The sequence below is a fragment of the Peromyscus maniculatus genome, chromosome 8, assembly GCF_049852395.1.
Source record: "Peromyscus maniculatus bairdii isolate BWxNUB_F1_BW_parent chromosome 8, HU_Pman_BW_mat_3.1, whole genome shotgun sequence".
Classification (NCBI taxonomy): Eukaryota; Metazoa; Chordata; class Mammalia; order Rodentia; family Cricetidae; genus Peromyscus; species Peromyscus maniculatus.
Window position 1 is genome coordinate 41,255,566 of NC_134859.1, and position 16,076 is coordinate 41,271,641.

At 44.0% G+C, this 16,076-nt stretch overlaps 1 protein-coding gene and 1 long non-coding RNA gene across 4 annotated transcripts in view; one reads left to right on the plus strand and one right to left on the minus strand.

Annotated features, from left to right (window-relative positions):
- Positions 1-16,076, plus strand: part of Gria1 (glutamate ionotropic receptor AMPA type subunit 1) — a 337,003-nt gene that overhangs the window by 188,374 nt on the left and 132,553 nt on the right. For all 3 annotated transcript variants that reach the window (XM_006984888.4, XM_006984887.4, XM_076542378.1), the window contains exon 5: positions 6,020-6,073. In XM_006984888.4, the coding sequence (XP_006984950.1) occupies positions 6,020-6,073 (54 nt within the window). The remainder of the gene's footprint in view (positions 1-6,019; positions 6,074-16,076) is intronic.
- Positions 6,678-13,998, minus strand: LOC143266862 (uncharacterized). The gene is made up of 4 exons (XR_013041660.1): positions 13,963-13,998; positions 12,920-12,976; positions 7,976-8,042; positions 6,678-6,811 (listed from the first exon to the last, which is right to left on the minus strand). It is a non-coding gene; the product is annotated as an uncharacterized LOC143266862 (long non-coding RNA).

Here is a 16,076-nt window from a genome sequence, read left to right on the forward strand (position 1 = left end):
GCACCAAAACTACACAGAGAAACCCTGTCTTGAAAAGAAAAAAAAAAATCAGATACTATAATCAGGTTGGTTTCTTTTGATATAACACAGCACACAGAGAGATACACAAACAGAAATTACATGATCATATCAATAGATGCAGAAAAGCCATTGATTAAATCCAGCATCCATTCATGAAAAATTCCCTGATGAAATTAGGAATAAAAATAACATATCTCAACATAACAAAGATTTTGTGACAAACCTACAACCAATATTATACTAAGTGGGGGAAGAAATGAAAGCATTTCCTATAAAATCAGGAATAAGGCAATGATGTCCACTGTCTTCATTCATATTGAATATAGTGTTTGGAGTCTTAGAGCTATAAAGCAAGAGAAAAATAGAAGAAATACAAACTGGAAATAAATAAGTCCAATTATGTCTATTTGTAGACAACATGGTTCTATATTTAAAAGACCAAAGATTCTACTAGGAGACTCTTTCATCTGATACAAATTTTCAGTAAACTGCAAGGATCTGAAGATATACAAAATCAGTAGCTTTTCTATACATCAATAATGTACTTGCTGAGAAATGACTATTTTAAGTCCTATTCATACTAACTTTAAAAATAAAAATACCTATGCATTAGCTTCCTTGCTGTTGCTATGGTAAACAATTCTGATGAAAAGTAACTCAGGGAAGAAAGAGTTGATTTTGGATCACAATTCCAGAAAACTAGAATTCATCATTGTGAGAAAGACAGGGAAGGCAAGGCAGCAGGAACAGGGAGCTGGCTGATCACATTGCAACTGCACACGGGAAGCAGAGAACAGCAAATGGGTCAGGACCCCATACTATGTCAAAGCCCACCCCCGGTGACATATTTCCTCCATCAAGGCTACACCTACTAAAGATTCCACAACCTCCCCAAATAGCACCACCACCTGGAGTCAGAATGTTCAAACACATGATCCTATGGGGGACATTCCAAACTTAAACCAAAACAACCTAGGAATGAGCCTGACAAGGAGTTGAAAGGCCTCTATAATCAATCAAACCTCAAATCATTGATGAAAAAGTGAATAAGACAATAGACATGGAAGAGCTCCCTCTCCCTTTGGACATGGTTCAGCGGAATTACAGTGTGAAAATGGGCATATTGCTAAAAGGTATCTGCAAGAGTCAATGCAGTTCCCATATACATTCCAATGGCACTCTTCATGTCAATAGAAAATGCAACTCGGGAACTCACAAAAGACCCCAAACAGCTAAAGTAATCCTGAAGATAAAGAGCAATGCTGGAGGTGTCACCACCTGATCTCAAATTACAACATGGAGCCATGGTGACAAAACCTACATGATACTGTCACAAAAACAAACATGACATCCAATGGAAGAAAGTAGAGGTTCTAAAAGTAGACCCACGCCACCTAAAGCATGGTGCCAGAAACACACATTAGAGCAAAGACAACCCCATCAGCCAGGAGTGCTGAGAAAACTAGATCTACAAGTAGAAAAATGAATGCGGATCCCTCTCTCTCTCTTTCACTCAGTAAAAAATACAATCAGAATACATCAAAGACCTTCATTTCAGACCCCAAACTGAATCTGCTAGAGGGAAACACTTAAATTAGACATTGCCTGAGGACTCCCTGTAAAGAGCCCCAGTGTGTCAGGACGTGACAAATGGGATTACACACAATGAAAAATATTCTGGACTTCAAAAGAGACAATCTGTAGACTGAAGGAAGAGCCCTCAGAACAGGAGAATAAAACTGTCCACTATTCATCTGCAAGGAGATTAAAATCCAGAATTTATAAGGAACACAAAAGGCTAAATACTCAAAAATAAAAGCAAATCATCCAATCAACGAATGGACGAATAAACTGAACAGACTGTTCTCAAAAGAAGTGTAAATAATCAAGAAATGGGTGAAAATCTGTTCCTCGTTCTTAGCCATGAGGGAAGTACAAATCAAATTCACACTGAGTTTCTGCACACTACTGTCAAAATGGCTAAAACTGTACTGGTGAGCTGGCTTGGTGGGCACGGATGAAGCGAAGCCAACACACCTAAACATGGTGGAAAGAGACAACCAACTCCTGCAAGCTGGCCTCTGACCTTCACATGCACTCATGTGTGCACTGATGCACAAAATATAAACTTACAACTGAAACAAAGATTCTTTCTTTAAAATAAAATAAAATAGCTATGATCAAGAAAACAGTGCTATGAATGATGATTCATGCCTTGAGTTCCAGCATTCAGGAGGCAGAGGCAGGCAACTTTCTGTAAGTTTGAGGCCAGCCTGGTACATATAGTGGGTTCCACGCCAGCCAGAGCTACATAGTGAAACCCTGTCTTGGAATAAAAGAAAGCAAGATAGCAAGGAAGGAAGGAAGGAAGGAAGGAAGGAAGGAAGGAAGGAAGGAAGGAAGGAAGGAAGGAAGGAAGGAAGGAAGGAAGGAAGGAAGGAAGGAACTGCTAGTGAAGATTCAGGAAAAAAACAATAATAAAATAAAAACAACACACATACTACTTGTGGGAATTTCAACTAGCCAGTAGTAGCCAGTTCCTTAAAAACTAAAAATGTAACTACCATATAAATACACTACAGCCACACTGTGCTGGCTAGATTTATGCCAACTTGACACAAGCTAAAGTCATATGAGAGAAGGGAACCTCAATTAAGAAAATGCCTCCATTATATTGGGCTGGAGGCAAGCCTGTAGGGCATTTTCTTAATTAGTGATTGGCAGGGAAGGAACCAGCCCATTGTGGCTGATGTCATCCCTTGGCTGGTGGTCCTGGGTTCTATTTTAAAAAAAAGTAGGCTGAGCAAGCCATGTGGAGCAAGACAGTAAGCAGCACCTCTCCATGGCCTCTACATCAGCTCAAAAAATAAATAAACGTTTTTCTCCCCAACTTGCTCTTTGGTCATGATGTTCTGTTGCAGCAATAGAAAACCTAATTAAGACACACCACCAAGGTCTCTTACTATGTCACAGAGATATAGATGCTGTACTTATTCCAGCACTATTCACAAACCAAGGTGTCCATCAACTGATGGATGAGTGAAGAGAATATGCTGTATACACCAAGGAGTTTCACTCAGCCAGGAATAAGAATGACATTCTTTCATTTGCAGAAAAATGGGCAGAACTCAAGGGTATCATGAAGTGAGGTAAGGCAGACTTGGAAAGCCAAGTACCACATGTTTCTCTCATAGGCAGAATACAGACTTTAGAATGTTAGAATGTATAACTTCAGGGGCTGGAGAGATGGTTCAGTAGTTAAGGGCACTTGCTGCTCTTGTGCAGGACTGGGTTTGCTTCCCAACACCCATGTGGCCTGGAACTCCACTTCCAGAGTATCTTGTGCTCTTTTCCAGCCTCTGTAGTCACTGCACCATGTGAGGCACATATATGCATGTAGACATGCATAGTATAAAACAAAGTATAAAATTGTATACAAATATATATTTATATAAAAAGAAATTTATTTATATAAAAATAAATAAGGCTGAAACATACACATACATAACAAAGAGGGTTATTTGGATAATTTTCTGTGCCAGTATACAAGACACTAAATGATATAATACAGTCATTAAGGACAGAATGAATTTGAGGTGAGAGTCAACCAGAACCTCCCAGGGCCATCCATCACACTGCCCTGTTTTATTATCTCTGTGGTGTTTATGACCTGCTGACGTCCTCTTCGTTCATCTATTTATATATTTACCATCTGGCTTCCTCTTGAAACCACACCTCAGCTCAGCGAGGTCACAGGAACCTTGCCTTGCTATTTGAGCTATACCCCAGCACATTACCCAGTGCTTAGCACGAAGTCCGTGTTCAGTAGATGCTTGGTGAACTAATCAAAGAAAGATGTACAGAATGAGATGAAAAGTCATCCATGAGGCATGCAGATAGTTACGGAAACCTACAGGGGCCATCCATGTGTGGTCTGTAGATAAAGCAAATCCAAAGAACAGCCACTGGTAAATTTTGTGATGTCAGTGAGGGGAAGGACCCTACCTTCACAATACCCTTTTCAGTCAGTGATCATGTGTGCATTTATCTGTGTCTTGTTTACTGTGGGATGCCCCCCATACCAAATATCTCATTTCATTCCCGGTCTACTGTACACCAGCTTCATGCGGTTAAGGCTTGATGAATACTTGTGAGATAAAATGAATCAAAGCAATAGGTCAGCCATTGGATAGAACCAGTGTAGAAGTCACCATCAGCTTGAGATGCTCATTTTTATTGGTCAAAAGTAATCCTCTCTTGGCTTTTCCTCCACTTCCTTCTGCATGTCCATGTTGCAAGAGCTCTGTGGCTCCACCCCCTGAATGTGGTGGGCTCTGAAATATCTTTATTTGCTGTTTTGTGTTTATTGAAAGCTGAATAGGCCTTTGATAAAGGTATCTCCTCCTTGAAGAGACAGCATGCCATATGACAAGAAAATGGAAAAGTAATGAAGAATTATTAATAAAACTATCACCTTGGTGCCATCTGAGCTCCGGCAGCTGGAATCTCCGTCTCACCACTATTCCAGCATATGCATTGTGCACGCTCTCATTTAATTATTCCCCATATCAAAAAAAAAAAATGTGAGCCGTTATGCACATACATCCAATTAAGGAGATGTCTAAGTGTAGATTTTAATAACCTTGAGAATTTATTCAGTTAGGCCAAGAGCCTAGGTGCCTTTCATATATTTTATGTCTCTTTGTAGCAGTGCAGGGGGAGCAGCATCGAGCAGGTTATTCAAACCCAATCCAATAATTTAAAACAAGAAAGGAAGAAATAGATCAAGTTAATATCAGGCTCACTGTGGCCAGAATCAAGGTGTGCCGCCTCAGCCATTCCTCTTAAGTGGTGTGCCATGCAGTCCCAGAAAACCTGGGATAGCTCTTTCCACAAATATTTTCCCTGACTTCAAGATGTTTAAGAACAGTCTGCATTCAGAATGGGAGGGTGGGGCTGGGGAGATGGTTCAAGGGTTAAAGTGCTTATGATTCAAATGTAAGGTGCAGAGTCCTGATCCAGGACACCCACAGAAATGCAGGGTGGCTTCTCAACTCTAATTCAGAAAGGGGACCCCCAGGGCCACTGGCCACCTAGAGTAGCTAAGTTGTCAAGCTCTTGCTTCAGGTGAGAGAATCTACCTCAATAAATAAAATGGAAACAGTCAAATGAGATACCTGCCATTAACCTTTGCCCTCTACATGCATGCACACATATGTGTGCTCCCACGCAGGCCTACATGTATACTCATGCACATACACAAATGCCCACACAAGCAATAAAACCCAAATAAAAAAGACAGGAAGCATTTGGGAATCCTGGCTGCTTCCTGATGCCACACAGAAAGTGTCGGGCACCAGCAGACCACACAGGGGTCATGGGAAAATCACTTCCCCAGGTAATTCAGTCTTCCCTCCCAACACCTATGTTGAATGACCTATTGATGTCTGGGTGCTAAACCTCTTAGGGAGGAGAACACAGAATTCAGATACAAAAAGCAGAGATAGTATCTGCATATGGTTTGTGCCCAAGTGACTACCCACTCAGTCACGTGATCACCTGAAGAGCCCCGACATATGCCACTGTGAATAACAATCAATTCCATGCACCATCAGATTTCTACAGTATGTGTGAAGGAAGCTTTATGGAAAGAGTGCAGTTGGTACTTAGGCTTTCTCCTTGGAGTTGTAGAAATAACCTCCCCGCTGACCCCCACCCCTCAAACCAGGCAATAGTGACTTCAGATCCTGTATTCACCTCTTCACAGCTGTGCAACATAAACGAGCTTGAGTTAGCCCTCTGCAGCTCTTTCTCATCTGTCCAAGATGCTCACAGCATCGCCATCGTCACACAGAAAGGATGTTACACTTTTGTCTACTTAGGACAGAGAAGAAGGGCATGTCGTAAACAGCCAGCTGATGTCACCTGCTGTTATCACTGCTCTCCTCTCTGTGGGTGTGGGTGTGACTGATGAGTCCCCTCCCTTTCTGTCTTTCAGATTGTGAAGCTGGAGAAGAACGGCATTGGTTACCACTACATCCTTGCCAATCTGGTGAGTAGGGTATGACAAGTAGTCCAGTCCTGTACTTCCCACACCTAGGGTCTGAGCTGATTCACACCCACCTCCTGTGAACCACGTGGGAGGAAGGACTAAGGGGTAATTCACAGTGGCGTTGCCAAGCCTCAGAGGCACCAAATGTACCTCTTTCCCAATGCCCTTCTGATCTAGTTTCTTTTCTGTTCGCTGTAAAAGAAGCACCTTGTCAAAAGAGTAACTTAAGGGACAAAGGCAGTTATTTCAGCTTACAGTTCCAGGCTCTCATCCATCACTGTGGGGAAGTCAAGGAAGGAACTTCCAACAGGTAGTCGCATCCCATCCAGTCAAGAACAGAGAGAAACGGATGCACACACGCTGACTTGCTTGCTGGTGCTCAACACGTCAACGTCTCTGCTTTTATTAAGTTCAGCATCCCCTGATTAGGCAACAGTGTCACCCACGGTGGGCTGGGCTGGGTCTTCCCATATTGATGAAGACAATGCCCACAGCTGTGCCCATAGGTCAAGTCAATGTAGACAGTCTCCTCTCTCTCTCTCTGAGACTCTCTTCCCAGGTGCCCAGGCGATGATCGGTCATGACAAGTTGACAATTGGAACTGGGCCATCACAGTTCCCCTGTTAACTGTGGCACACAGCCTGTGCACTTCCAGCTGTCCTTGGGAGGTGGTGAGCTGGAGGCTGCGGTGCCCACTTTCATCCCTCGTGCGAGCCCCCTCTTTGATCAGCTCTGGCCCTGGGAGTCAGGAAAAATCACCACATCTTGGAATGGACAGGGAATGTTCGAATCCCACTGGTTTTGATTTCAACGGTGGTTTTCCTATTCACAAGTGCAGACATTTAAATCATAATTATGCTAAAACTGACAAATCTTTAACCAGGAACCATCTCAGAGTGTAACCTATAGTAATGTCAGTTTAGAGATTTTGTTTTGTTTTCATTTTTATATACAGTCTGGATAAGACTGTGTCTTTAAAAAAAAAAGCCTTCACTTTAACACACTGCAGCTGTTTATCAGGTGCTATTCTTTTGCATGCCATGGGTACGGTTTGGTTTCTCAAATCCTTTGTGTGCACATGCCTTTTATGTAGACGCCGGAATGTGTCTGTGTAAGTTTTCTCTGTCCATCGTCATCTCTGTCAAGTCTATTCTTCCTGTGTCATGGTTCCCACTTTTATCATTTATGTCATAAATCTTGATTCTTTGAGCTCCTTTTCTCCATAGCCAAATGTAATATTCTTTGGCACTCAGACACATATTTTAGAGACTTTCTTAAGATTAAATTCACAGACCACACAATACCACACGTTAACTCACAGTGCTCACTTCTGTGGTCCTGTGTGTATTTATGGGGTTACGAAACCATGACAACTTTATTTTAAAGTTTCATCAGCCCCAAACCCATGCACATCAGTAGTCATTACATAACTCACCCTCCAAGCCCCCCACAGCCTCGGGGAATCACTAACATGTAGTCTATCTCGGTGTATTCCTTTTGTGATGCCAGACGGGAGCCCATTATAGACAGACGGCCTGTTTTGCTCATCCATCATAAAGCTGGTGGACTTCTAAGTCATTATCACCTTGCGACTGGCATAAAAACACCGTTGCGTGCAAGTTTGACCCATGAAATACACCGAGGCTGGGGACTGCCTAGCTGTGCACTAAGCCCTGTGCTTAACACTTTCAAGAACCCCACAATTCTTTCTCACAGTACCGCAGGTGCCATCAAACCTGAACCCCTAAAACATATGGCCATCCATCCACTTCCCTTGATAGTTACCCCGACTACAAAGTATCTCCATGGCCTTGGCCTGCCTTCTTACATTTTTGTGTTTCCATTCAGCTGTGATATTTACCATATTTTAATCTATAAGAAAAGTTCAAATGTTAACCTTACCAAGCTAAATATATAGCCACATTCAGTTTCAGTCGGGGTATCTTGTTCTGGTTATCTCTGGGAAATGCTGAAGGAAAGAAGTAAAAGATTGGTATTTTATACTATATTGGGAATAAAGGTCATTAGTTAAATTAGGGCACACAATCTGTGTCTAAAATTGGGATGCAGACATCTGTCTAACCCTTAAATTCTGTCCTGCCTGCTCCCTAGCCTTAGCTTGTCCTGGATGTCCCCCTCTCTACCCTCTAAACATCCCTTGCCTCGGCTGCCCCGCGCCTCAAGGTCAGGATTGGCACTAAGAAAGGCTTACTGAGAAAGGTTAATTTGGACTGAGGTGTCAAGGGCTATATCCATAATCTTTTCAAGACATTTGCATTTTAATGAGTGGTATCTGTTTAGAATCTTTATGCGGAAGCCAAGGACCTCACCCTGGAAAGGCCATCTGCAAAAATGAAATCTCTTCATTAGAACTGAGGAAACCTTTGCTAGCTCTCATATCCCAGATCCACAATCATGGATGGGCCCATGGAAGTCAGTTCCATCAGCATCTCTATTGCTTGTAGGGAAACAGAACCATCAAGGGAGCGTGGCTCAGCCAGTGTCACCCAGAAGCAAGGCTAGAACCAACACTGGTGACAGAATATGCTGCTCTAGGACACCCAATGCTTGGGAAGGCACAGAACCTGGGCAGAGGCATGCACAGCTACGTCCTTTGGTAAAGCAGAAATGACCCAGTGGCCTCAGAGCCTCTGAAGGAAGGATCCAGGTAGTTAAACCACCAGCCCTCATCTGTCACCAAGTGACCCCTTAGCCACAGTCTCCCCAAGTCAACCCCTCAGGTTGCCCTATCCTTCTGATCCACAATTTTCTTCTTCTGACCTAATGAGTTCTCAGATCCTAACAACTGCCACTAATAGGCTGCAAATTGCAAACACCAGCCAGATATGAAAGACTGGCGTGTTCCAATAGATTAGTTGATAATTAGGCTTCAAATTCCTAATTAATTCAGTTTGAGACATGGTGGAGGATGTGCTGTTTTCTTTCCCCTTCAGAGGAATATCACAATTTATAAGATGATAATTTTTAGAAATTCAGCCACATAATTAGCCTGCTGCTACATGGAGTCAACTCTTCTTCGGAGCATTGCAGCTCTGGTGCAATTATAGATTAAGGAACAGAAACCATTTGGAAAGGATGAGCACGCTCCACAGTCCTTTCCACTTAGTCAGAAAGTCTGGACTTCAGAGCAGTGCCCGGCAATCTTCTCTCTGGCCACTTTGGAGGACGCTGTGGGACTCAAATCACCACCCGTGGAGAGCCGCCAGAGAGAGGCGGGAAGGAGACAGGAGAGAAGGAACAGCTGGCTGACGGAGAAGGCGCTGACGCCTCCAAACCCTGCTTTATGCCCTGATGCCACTCTTGCTTAGCTAACTTCCTGAGCAATCAAGCCTCAGACCTCAGTTTCCCCATTTGTCAGTTGGAAATAGTAGTTCTCTGTCTTCTTAGGGTGATTCCGTGTCTTGAGTAATTAAGTATTCCACATAAGTGGAGAATTTTTTAATTAGTTTTTATATTTTGAGATTATAATGTAATTATTTCATTTCTCCCTTCCCCTTTCATGCCTCTATATCCTCTCATATATCACTCCTTGCTCTCTTTCGAACTTAATTGTCTCTCTTTCACTAATAACATTTGTTCATAAATACACCCTGCTCCATCTGTATAATGTTACTTGAATGCATGTTTTCAGAGCTGACCATTTGGTGGTGGGTGACCAATTGGTGTGCTCTTCCCTCACCCTAGCATTCCTTAGTTGCCCGTATAGGGTTGAGGACTCACGAGCTTCCATGTTAGCATGTCTGTTGCTGTGGTTCTTATTCATCTCATGTTTGAGCAGTCATGTTGTTGAGACTTCATGGGTGTAACTTCTGATATTCCCAGGAGACACAATCCCGCAGCAAATGCCTTGTTCTTCTGGCTCTTACAACCCTTCCACGCCCGCTTCTACAACGATCACTGAGCCTTAGGTGCAGAATTGTATGGTAGACGTATCCATTGGGACTGGGATCCATAACTCTGCATTTTGATTGGTTAGGATTTTCTATAATGGTCCTCATCTGCTACAAAGAGATGTTTCCTTGATGATGGCTGAGGACTACACTTACCTGTGGGTTTAAGGACAGATATTTAGAATGTAGTTAGTGGTGGTTGTAGGTTCTTCAACTATCCCTTGGTAGTTGGCTAGGTTTCCAGTACCAGGCATGATCTCCCTCTGTTGAATGGGCCTTACTAACTCCAATTAGAGAGCCGCTGGTTACCACCAAGGTATATGTACCACTAGTGTATGTTTAGGGTTATTGTGCCATGCTGGTCCGTATAGTGGTTCATAGGTGTCATAGCTGGGTAGGTTGGTTGTTTCCCTCCTTTGGAAGATTGCATGGTGTCTTTTAGTACCATGAAAACTAGTCAGCAGGGAATAGGCTTTAAGGTCAGTTCCAGTTCTAGGCCTCTGGGCCCTGCATCTGAAATGCACAGTGTCTTCAGCAGTGGGGACTTATCTAACTGAAGAATTCATACTCAGGATTTCTCTGACTAATCTACCTATTTGTGTATGTACATATATCATATGTGTGTATATGCACATACATGCTTATAAATCTAGTCTTAGTTTACTATATGGCAACATAGATGAATAACACAACATTGGACTCACCATCATTTTAACTTGAACAATGCAGACCTTCAAGAGCTATGTTGCTACAACTTCATTTTCCCAAACCCATTCTTTTGAGATATAATTCACATTTCATACTATTCACCCACTTAAAGTAAGTAATCCATGGATTCTTGATATGTTTACAGATTTGTACATTTCCACCCTCAGCTTTTTAGAAATACAATATTTGTCTTAATTCTTTGAGAATTTCACGCAGTTATGCAATGTGTTCTGATTATATTTTCCCCCACTCTGCCTCCTAACTCTTCCCAGATCCGCCCCCACATCTTCACCCCTCCCACTTTTGTGTCCTCTTGTGTTTAATTTTTTTAATAACCTATAGAGTCTAATTTATGTGGCGCATATACTTCTAGATAGCTGACCATCCACTTGAGCATGGTTAACCTACCAAGAGCCACACACAGACTTAAAGAAAACTGACTCTCCTTGCCCCAGAAGCCATCAATTATCAATAGTTCCTCAGTTAGGAATGTGAATTCATAATCCCCTTCCCTGGCCATGCTGGAATATTGAAAGACTCAATCTCATGGGCTCTTCTTCAGGCAGCCACAGCTGTGTGGGTGCCTTGGTCCTGTCATGTCCCAAAGGCTCTTTCACTACAGTCCTTCCCAACCTCTAGTTCTTACAGTCTTTACACCTCCACTTCCAAGAAGGTCCCTGATCTTCGCAGGAAAGGGATGTGATATTGATGTCCCATTAGTGCTGAGCACTCCACTGTTCTATTCAGAGAACACTTGTCCTCTGCACTTTGACCAGTTGTGAGTTTCTGTGTTAACCACTGTCCACTGCACAAAGAAACTTCCTTTCTGAGGTCTGTGAGCTGCACTAACCAATGGGTAAAGGCATGTCTTTAGAGGTCAGTCATCTAGCAAAGTAATAGGAATAGGTCCATCCATGGGGCCTATGAGCTCCCCAGCCTTGGGTTCTTGGCCAGATTTACAGTTTCAGGCATGTGTCTTCTCCTGACCACAATAAGTTTAATGTGTCTTCTTCACATGACAGAACTTCTCTTTAACCATTCATCATCATTCCCCACATTACCCTTGACTCACACCTATCTTGCCCTTCCACACCCCAGCCCAAGACAGCCATTTCCCTGCGTTCTGCCTCTCTGTCCTCATCTCCTCCAGACACACATTTCTATACCCTCCATCTAACTCTGACGTTCTATCCTGACCCTCCTGAGGGCCCTTGCAGTTAACCTTATAATCACCTTTCCAAATGAAGAAACAAAGGTAAAATGGCTTCTCCGGTGTCACCACATTTATGAAATGAAGGAGATGGGCCTCCTCACCGTGTACAGAAGCCCAGAGTCCATGTTCTCACTACTGTAGCCTGTGACACTTGGGCACACGGTAGTTATAGAGACAGGTGTGGGCACAAGTCCCTGGGAAGAAGGTTGAGTTCAACAACAGTAAAAAGCCCAGAGGGCAAACCCAAGGAGTGTCATTCAAACAGTCCCTTCTAGTCTGGTAGAAGCCGAGGGAGGGATGGTGGGTTCTGGCCTCGCAGTGGTTTACTAAGGATCTTGGGGTTCAGAGCAGCCAGCCATTTATACCGCCACTATGGCCACCATTAACTGCAGAGGCACTTAGAGTCAGAAGTTTGGGTCCATACAGCAGCAAGTTCACACCCCGAGCTGGATTTCCTCAGCCCAAGAAGAAACTGTTCTTCAATCCCTTGCTCACCCACACTGAGAAATCTGTAGACTCCTTCTGCAAGGCCTAGCTCGCCCACTCCCCTTCCCTCAGCACCATATGGGGTCACATTTGCTTCTGACGCCTGTGTTGAGGGAGGGGTGGTACAAGTTCTGTCGAGAAGGGCAGCTCTCCCATGGGACAGACCTTGGTTTGAATTCTGATTTGTACTTATCAGCCGTTAACATTAGTCAAACTCCTTACAGTCTCTGAGTTCCCATGGCTTCTCTCTCAAAAGAAGCAAGGCTATTAGCTGCCTCCTCCGGTGATGCTATGAGAATTAGGCAAGATGAGGTAGAGGAAGTGCTTGGTGTAATACATGACCCCAAACGGGCACTTAATAAGTGTTAGTAATTACCACCGTAATTACCATCATCAGTGTCATCATCATCATTACTGGTATTCCTGTCTGGGGACAAGATACCATCTTTGTGATCCCTCAGGCCCCTCCTACATCAAATCTCACCTCCTTGTTATATGCCGCCATAGCCCCACGTACCTTCCACTTACCATAATTGAGATTGGGAAAGCCACACGGATCTGTATGACGCCTTCGTTGCTGCTAATCTGAAACACATAGCAGCAGCACGTGGCCTGTTTCATCTGCTGCTGACTTCCCAGGGCCTGGGAGAGTGAGCTGCAAAGAACTGGTTTCTTTGAAACGTCACCGAAGAAAGGAGTGAAGGGGTGAGGCAGGAAAGTGGTTTCTCAAGCATATCTGTGCTCATGCCTCATGTATTTAAAGCCAACATTTTGTGTCAGAGAAGGGCCAGAGAGATGGCTGAGTGATTAAAGCCTCTGCCAAGGGCTAGAGTTGTACCCCAGAAACAGTGAAAATACAGGTGGGTGTGGCAGCCTCGGAAGAAAGAGCTGGGATCCCATGAGCAAGCTGCCTAGTGACACTAGCCACGTCCAAGAGCTCTAGGTTTGATTGAGAGACCTGGGCCTCAACCTGTAAGATTGACCAGCAATAGGATTATTCCTTACATCAATCTCAGGTCTCCCCATGCACACTCATTTACATGTTCACACACCCACATACATATGATCCCACACACAAGCAAACATATATACACACATGTGAAAATGGAAAACGAAAAAAAAATTCTTGCAGAAAGGACAGGAATATTAATCCAGTTATAAATATGTAAATGGTAAGTAGGTGATGGGCAAGTCTTCTCACCCACTCCCTAGGCCAGCCTCTCCTCTGCTCCGTGCCTAAGTGAGACCCACTCTTCTGGTTCCTGGGATGGAGGTGCCTACCTCTGGGCAGTCCCTTGCTTCTTCAGGGCCCTGGCAGCTATCATAGCCTCTGTGAACAGGGCATGGCCTGTGTTCTGCTTTCTTTGGTCCCTTCTGACTCTGGAGGAGAGTGTGTGCTGTCCTTCCATGGGCCCACCTTGAACACCTGGCAATGCGTGTGGCCAGCTCTTTGTTGTGTGCACTATCAACCCAGATTCCTTTCCATCCTCTAGTTCTTTCTCCCAGGATGTGATTCTGTCCCTTGCCTGGTAACTGCTGGGCTCATGAGGGAAGCCCTAAGAAGTGCATACCTTCACTCCTGTCCTGCAAACACCCTGATCTTGTCCCCCAACTGGATCAGATCATGTAAAACCAAGGCAAGGTCTGTGGCAATCACACAGCCCTACAGAAGCTGTCTGAAACATGAGAATATGACATCAGAGGAGAGACACAAGGGCGTGGGTGGGGTGGGGCAGGAAATCCAGGAAAGATCAAGACAAGGCACCCACCCACACATCAGCATGAGAGTAAAAAAAATGTGCCCCCCACCTGCTTTCAAGAACCCAGGAGAGCCTGGGCCTGAAGGTCCCTAAGAATCCTTGTCTTACCAGCCCTTCATGTTATAAAAGGGACACTCGTGCTCAGAGGAGCCACCAAAAAGCCCCTACCCTACCCTCACTGAATGCTCTGGGACTGCAACATTGCTTCTTGATGCCTGTTACATCTTTCCCTGGGACTGTCACGACAGCCACCTCTGGTTGGCATCCATGGAAATGTGCAGGAGAGCGGGAGGCTGCAGCCACCATCAGCATGGGAAGCCCCTACCATCACTTCCTTGGGAGCACTGAAGGTGCCTTAAAACTACACCCAATAGGTGAGGAGAGTTCACTTTTCTCTCTTTCCTCAACCAAAGGCCCCTTTCCTTCCAGGCTTCATTACTTTCATCTAGAAAGTGAGCTTCCTCTGAGCTCCAGATTCAGCGCTGGCATTACTTTATTTTCTCTAGAATACGCTTGGGTGAACTAGGCCTTCCTCGATAGACCTTAAGTGACCAGAAAGGAGTCACCAGGCCTGCCTGCCTGGATCTCTTCTACATCCTTGTGGCTGTGATATGTGTGGCAACGCTGGGCAGTCATGACTAAATGATCGGATAAATGGATGTATAGAATATCCTTTCTCCATATTCCCAAAACTGCAAAGGCTGTTGTCTTAGCTCTTGGTTGCTCATCACAAACAAAAGGGTTGCTGTTGATGAAGACACCACCATCTCCAATTACAGGACATTGAGAAATTAATCTTAAACGGACCAGGAAACTCTCTTCCTGATGTTTAGCTTTTATAGTGTTGGGAAGTGCTGTGAAGGCTGCTGGGGAAGAAAAGGCATCAATGGTCTTCCCAGTAAAAGAGTGGTATGATGGTTATAACGGTAAGCCATCACTCTGACTAGCTATAAGGCCCGCTCCCTAGGAGGGATTTCGTGTCTCATACTGTAAACCTTCTCAAAAGCCCATATCTGAGATCATATGCCCTAGGCATGTTTTGATACATAGTTATTCTCAGTAGGTTTCAAATTTACCATGTCTTTATATTTTCACCCATTTTACACCATGCAATCAGTGGGTGCCTACTCTATGTGAGGGCCTGAAAATGAATAAACCATCGTTTTACAAAAATACTTTATGGAAGTCCTGCCTGGCTTTCTCTGCATGCTAATGTTGAGGCTTTGAGGGAGGATGTTGGATGAGGTCCACCAGTAATTCTAGACATAAGAAGTCACCCTATGCCAGGAGAGTTCTAAAGGTTGAACTTACTCTGAAGTTAGTTGGGCCAAGAGTCAACCACAACGTAAGGTGGGGGCATTCTCTGGAAGACAGCAAAATCTCAGACCACGTGGAGCATCTCCAAGCATTGCATCAACATCCGAGGCTGAGGATCCCTAACCTTCTAACACAGTGTCAGCAGTTGACTCTAAATCTCAGGACTGAGGTCTGGTGATCCTGAGTAACCCCGATAATATTCTGGCTATGATGGACACATGCAGGATCAGCTTGCTGTTGTGTTTGCAGATATCTGAGTGTCCAGGTACCTCTCCCTGACTTCAGAGAGGATTGGATGAGTCAACACCATGCTTTTCTCTAATGTGGATGACATGTCTATTAGCTGACTTTCATACAACTACAGTGTCCTATTGGCTTGTTAGAGACCACATGAGCTTGTAGGTCACTAGGGATAATCTGGGATGAGATGCCTTGAAGGTTTGGCTTGTTATGGTGACTAAATTGGGAAAACGTGGAGATTTTTATGCAAAGACATGGGTGTTTGATGACAATTAAGTCATCAGCTGAAGACTATTCCATGGATTCACTTTTATCCATATTCCTCAGCATACACCTGTGTGGTTGTAGGATTATAGATCAAAGCTGAA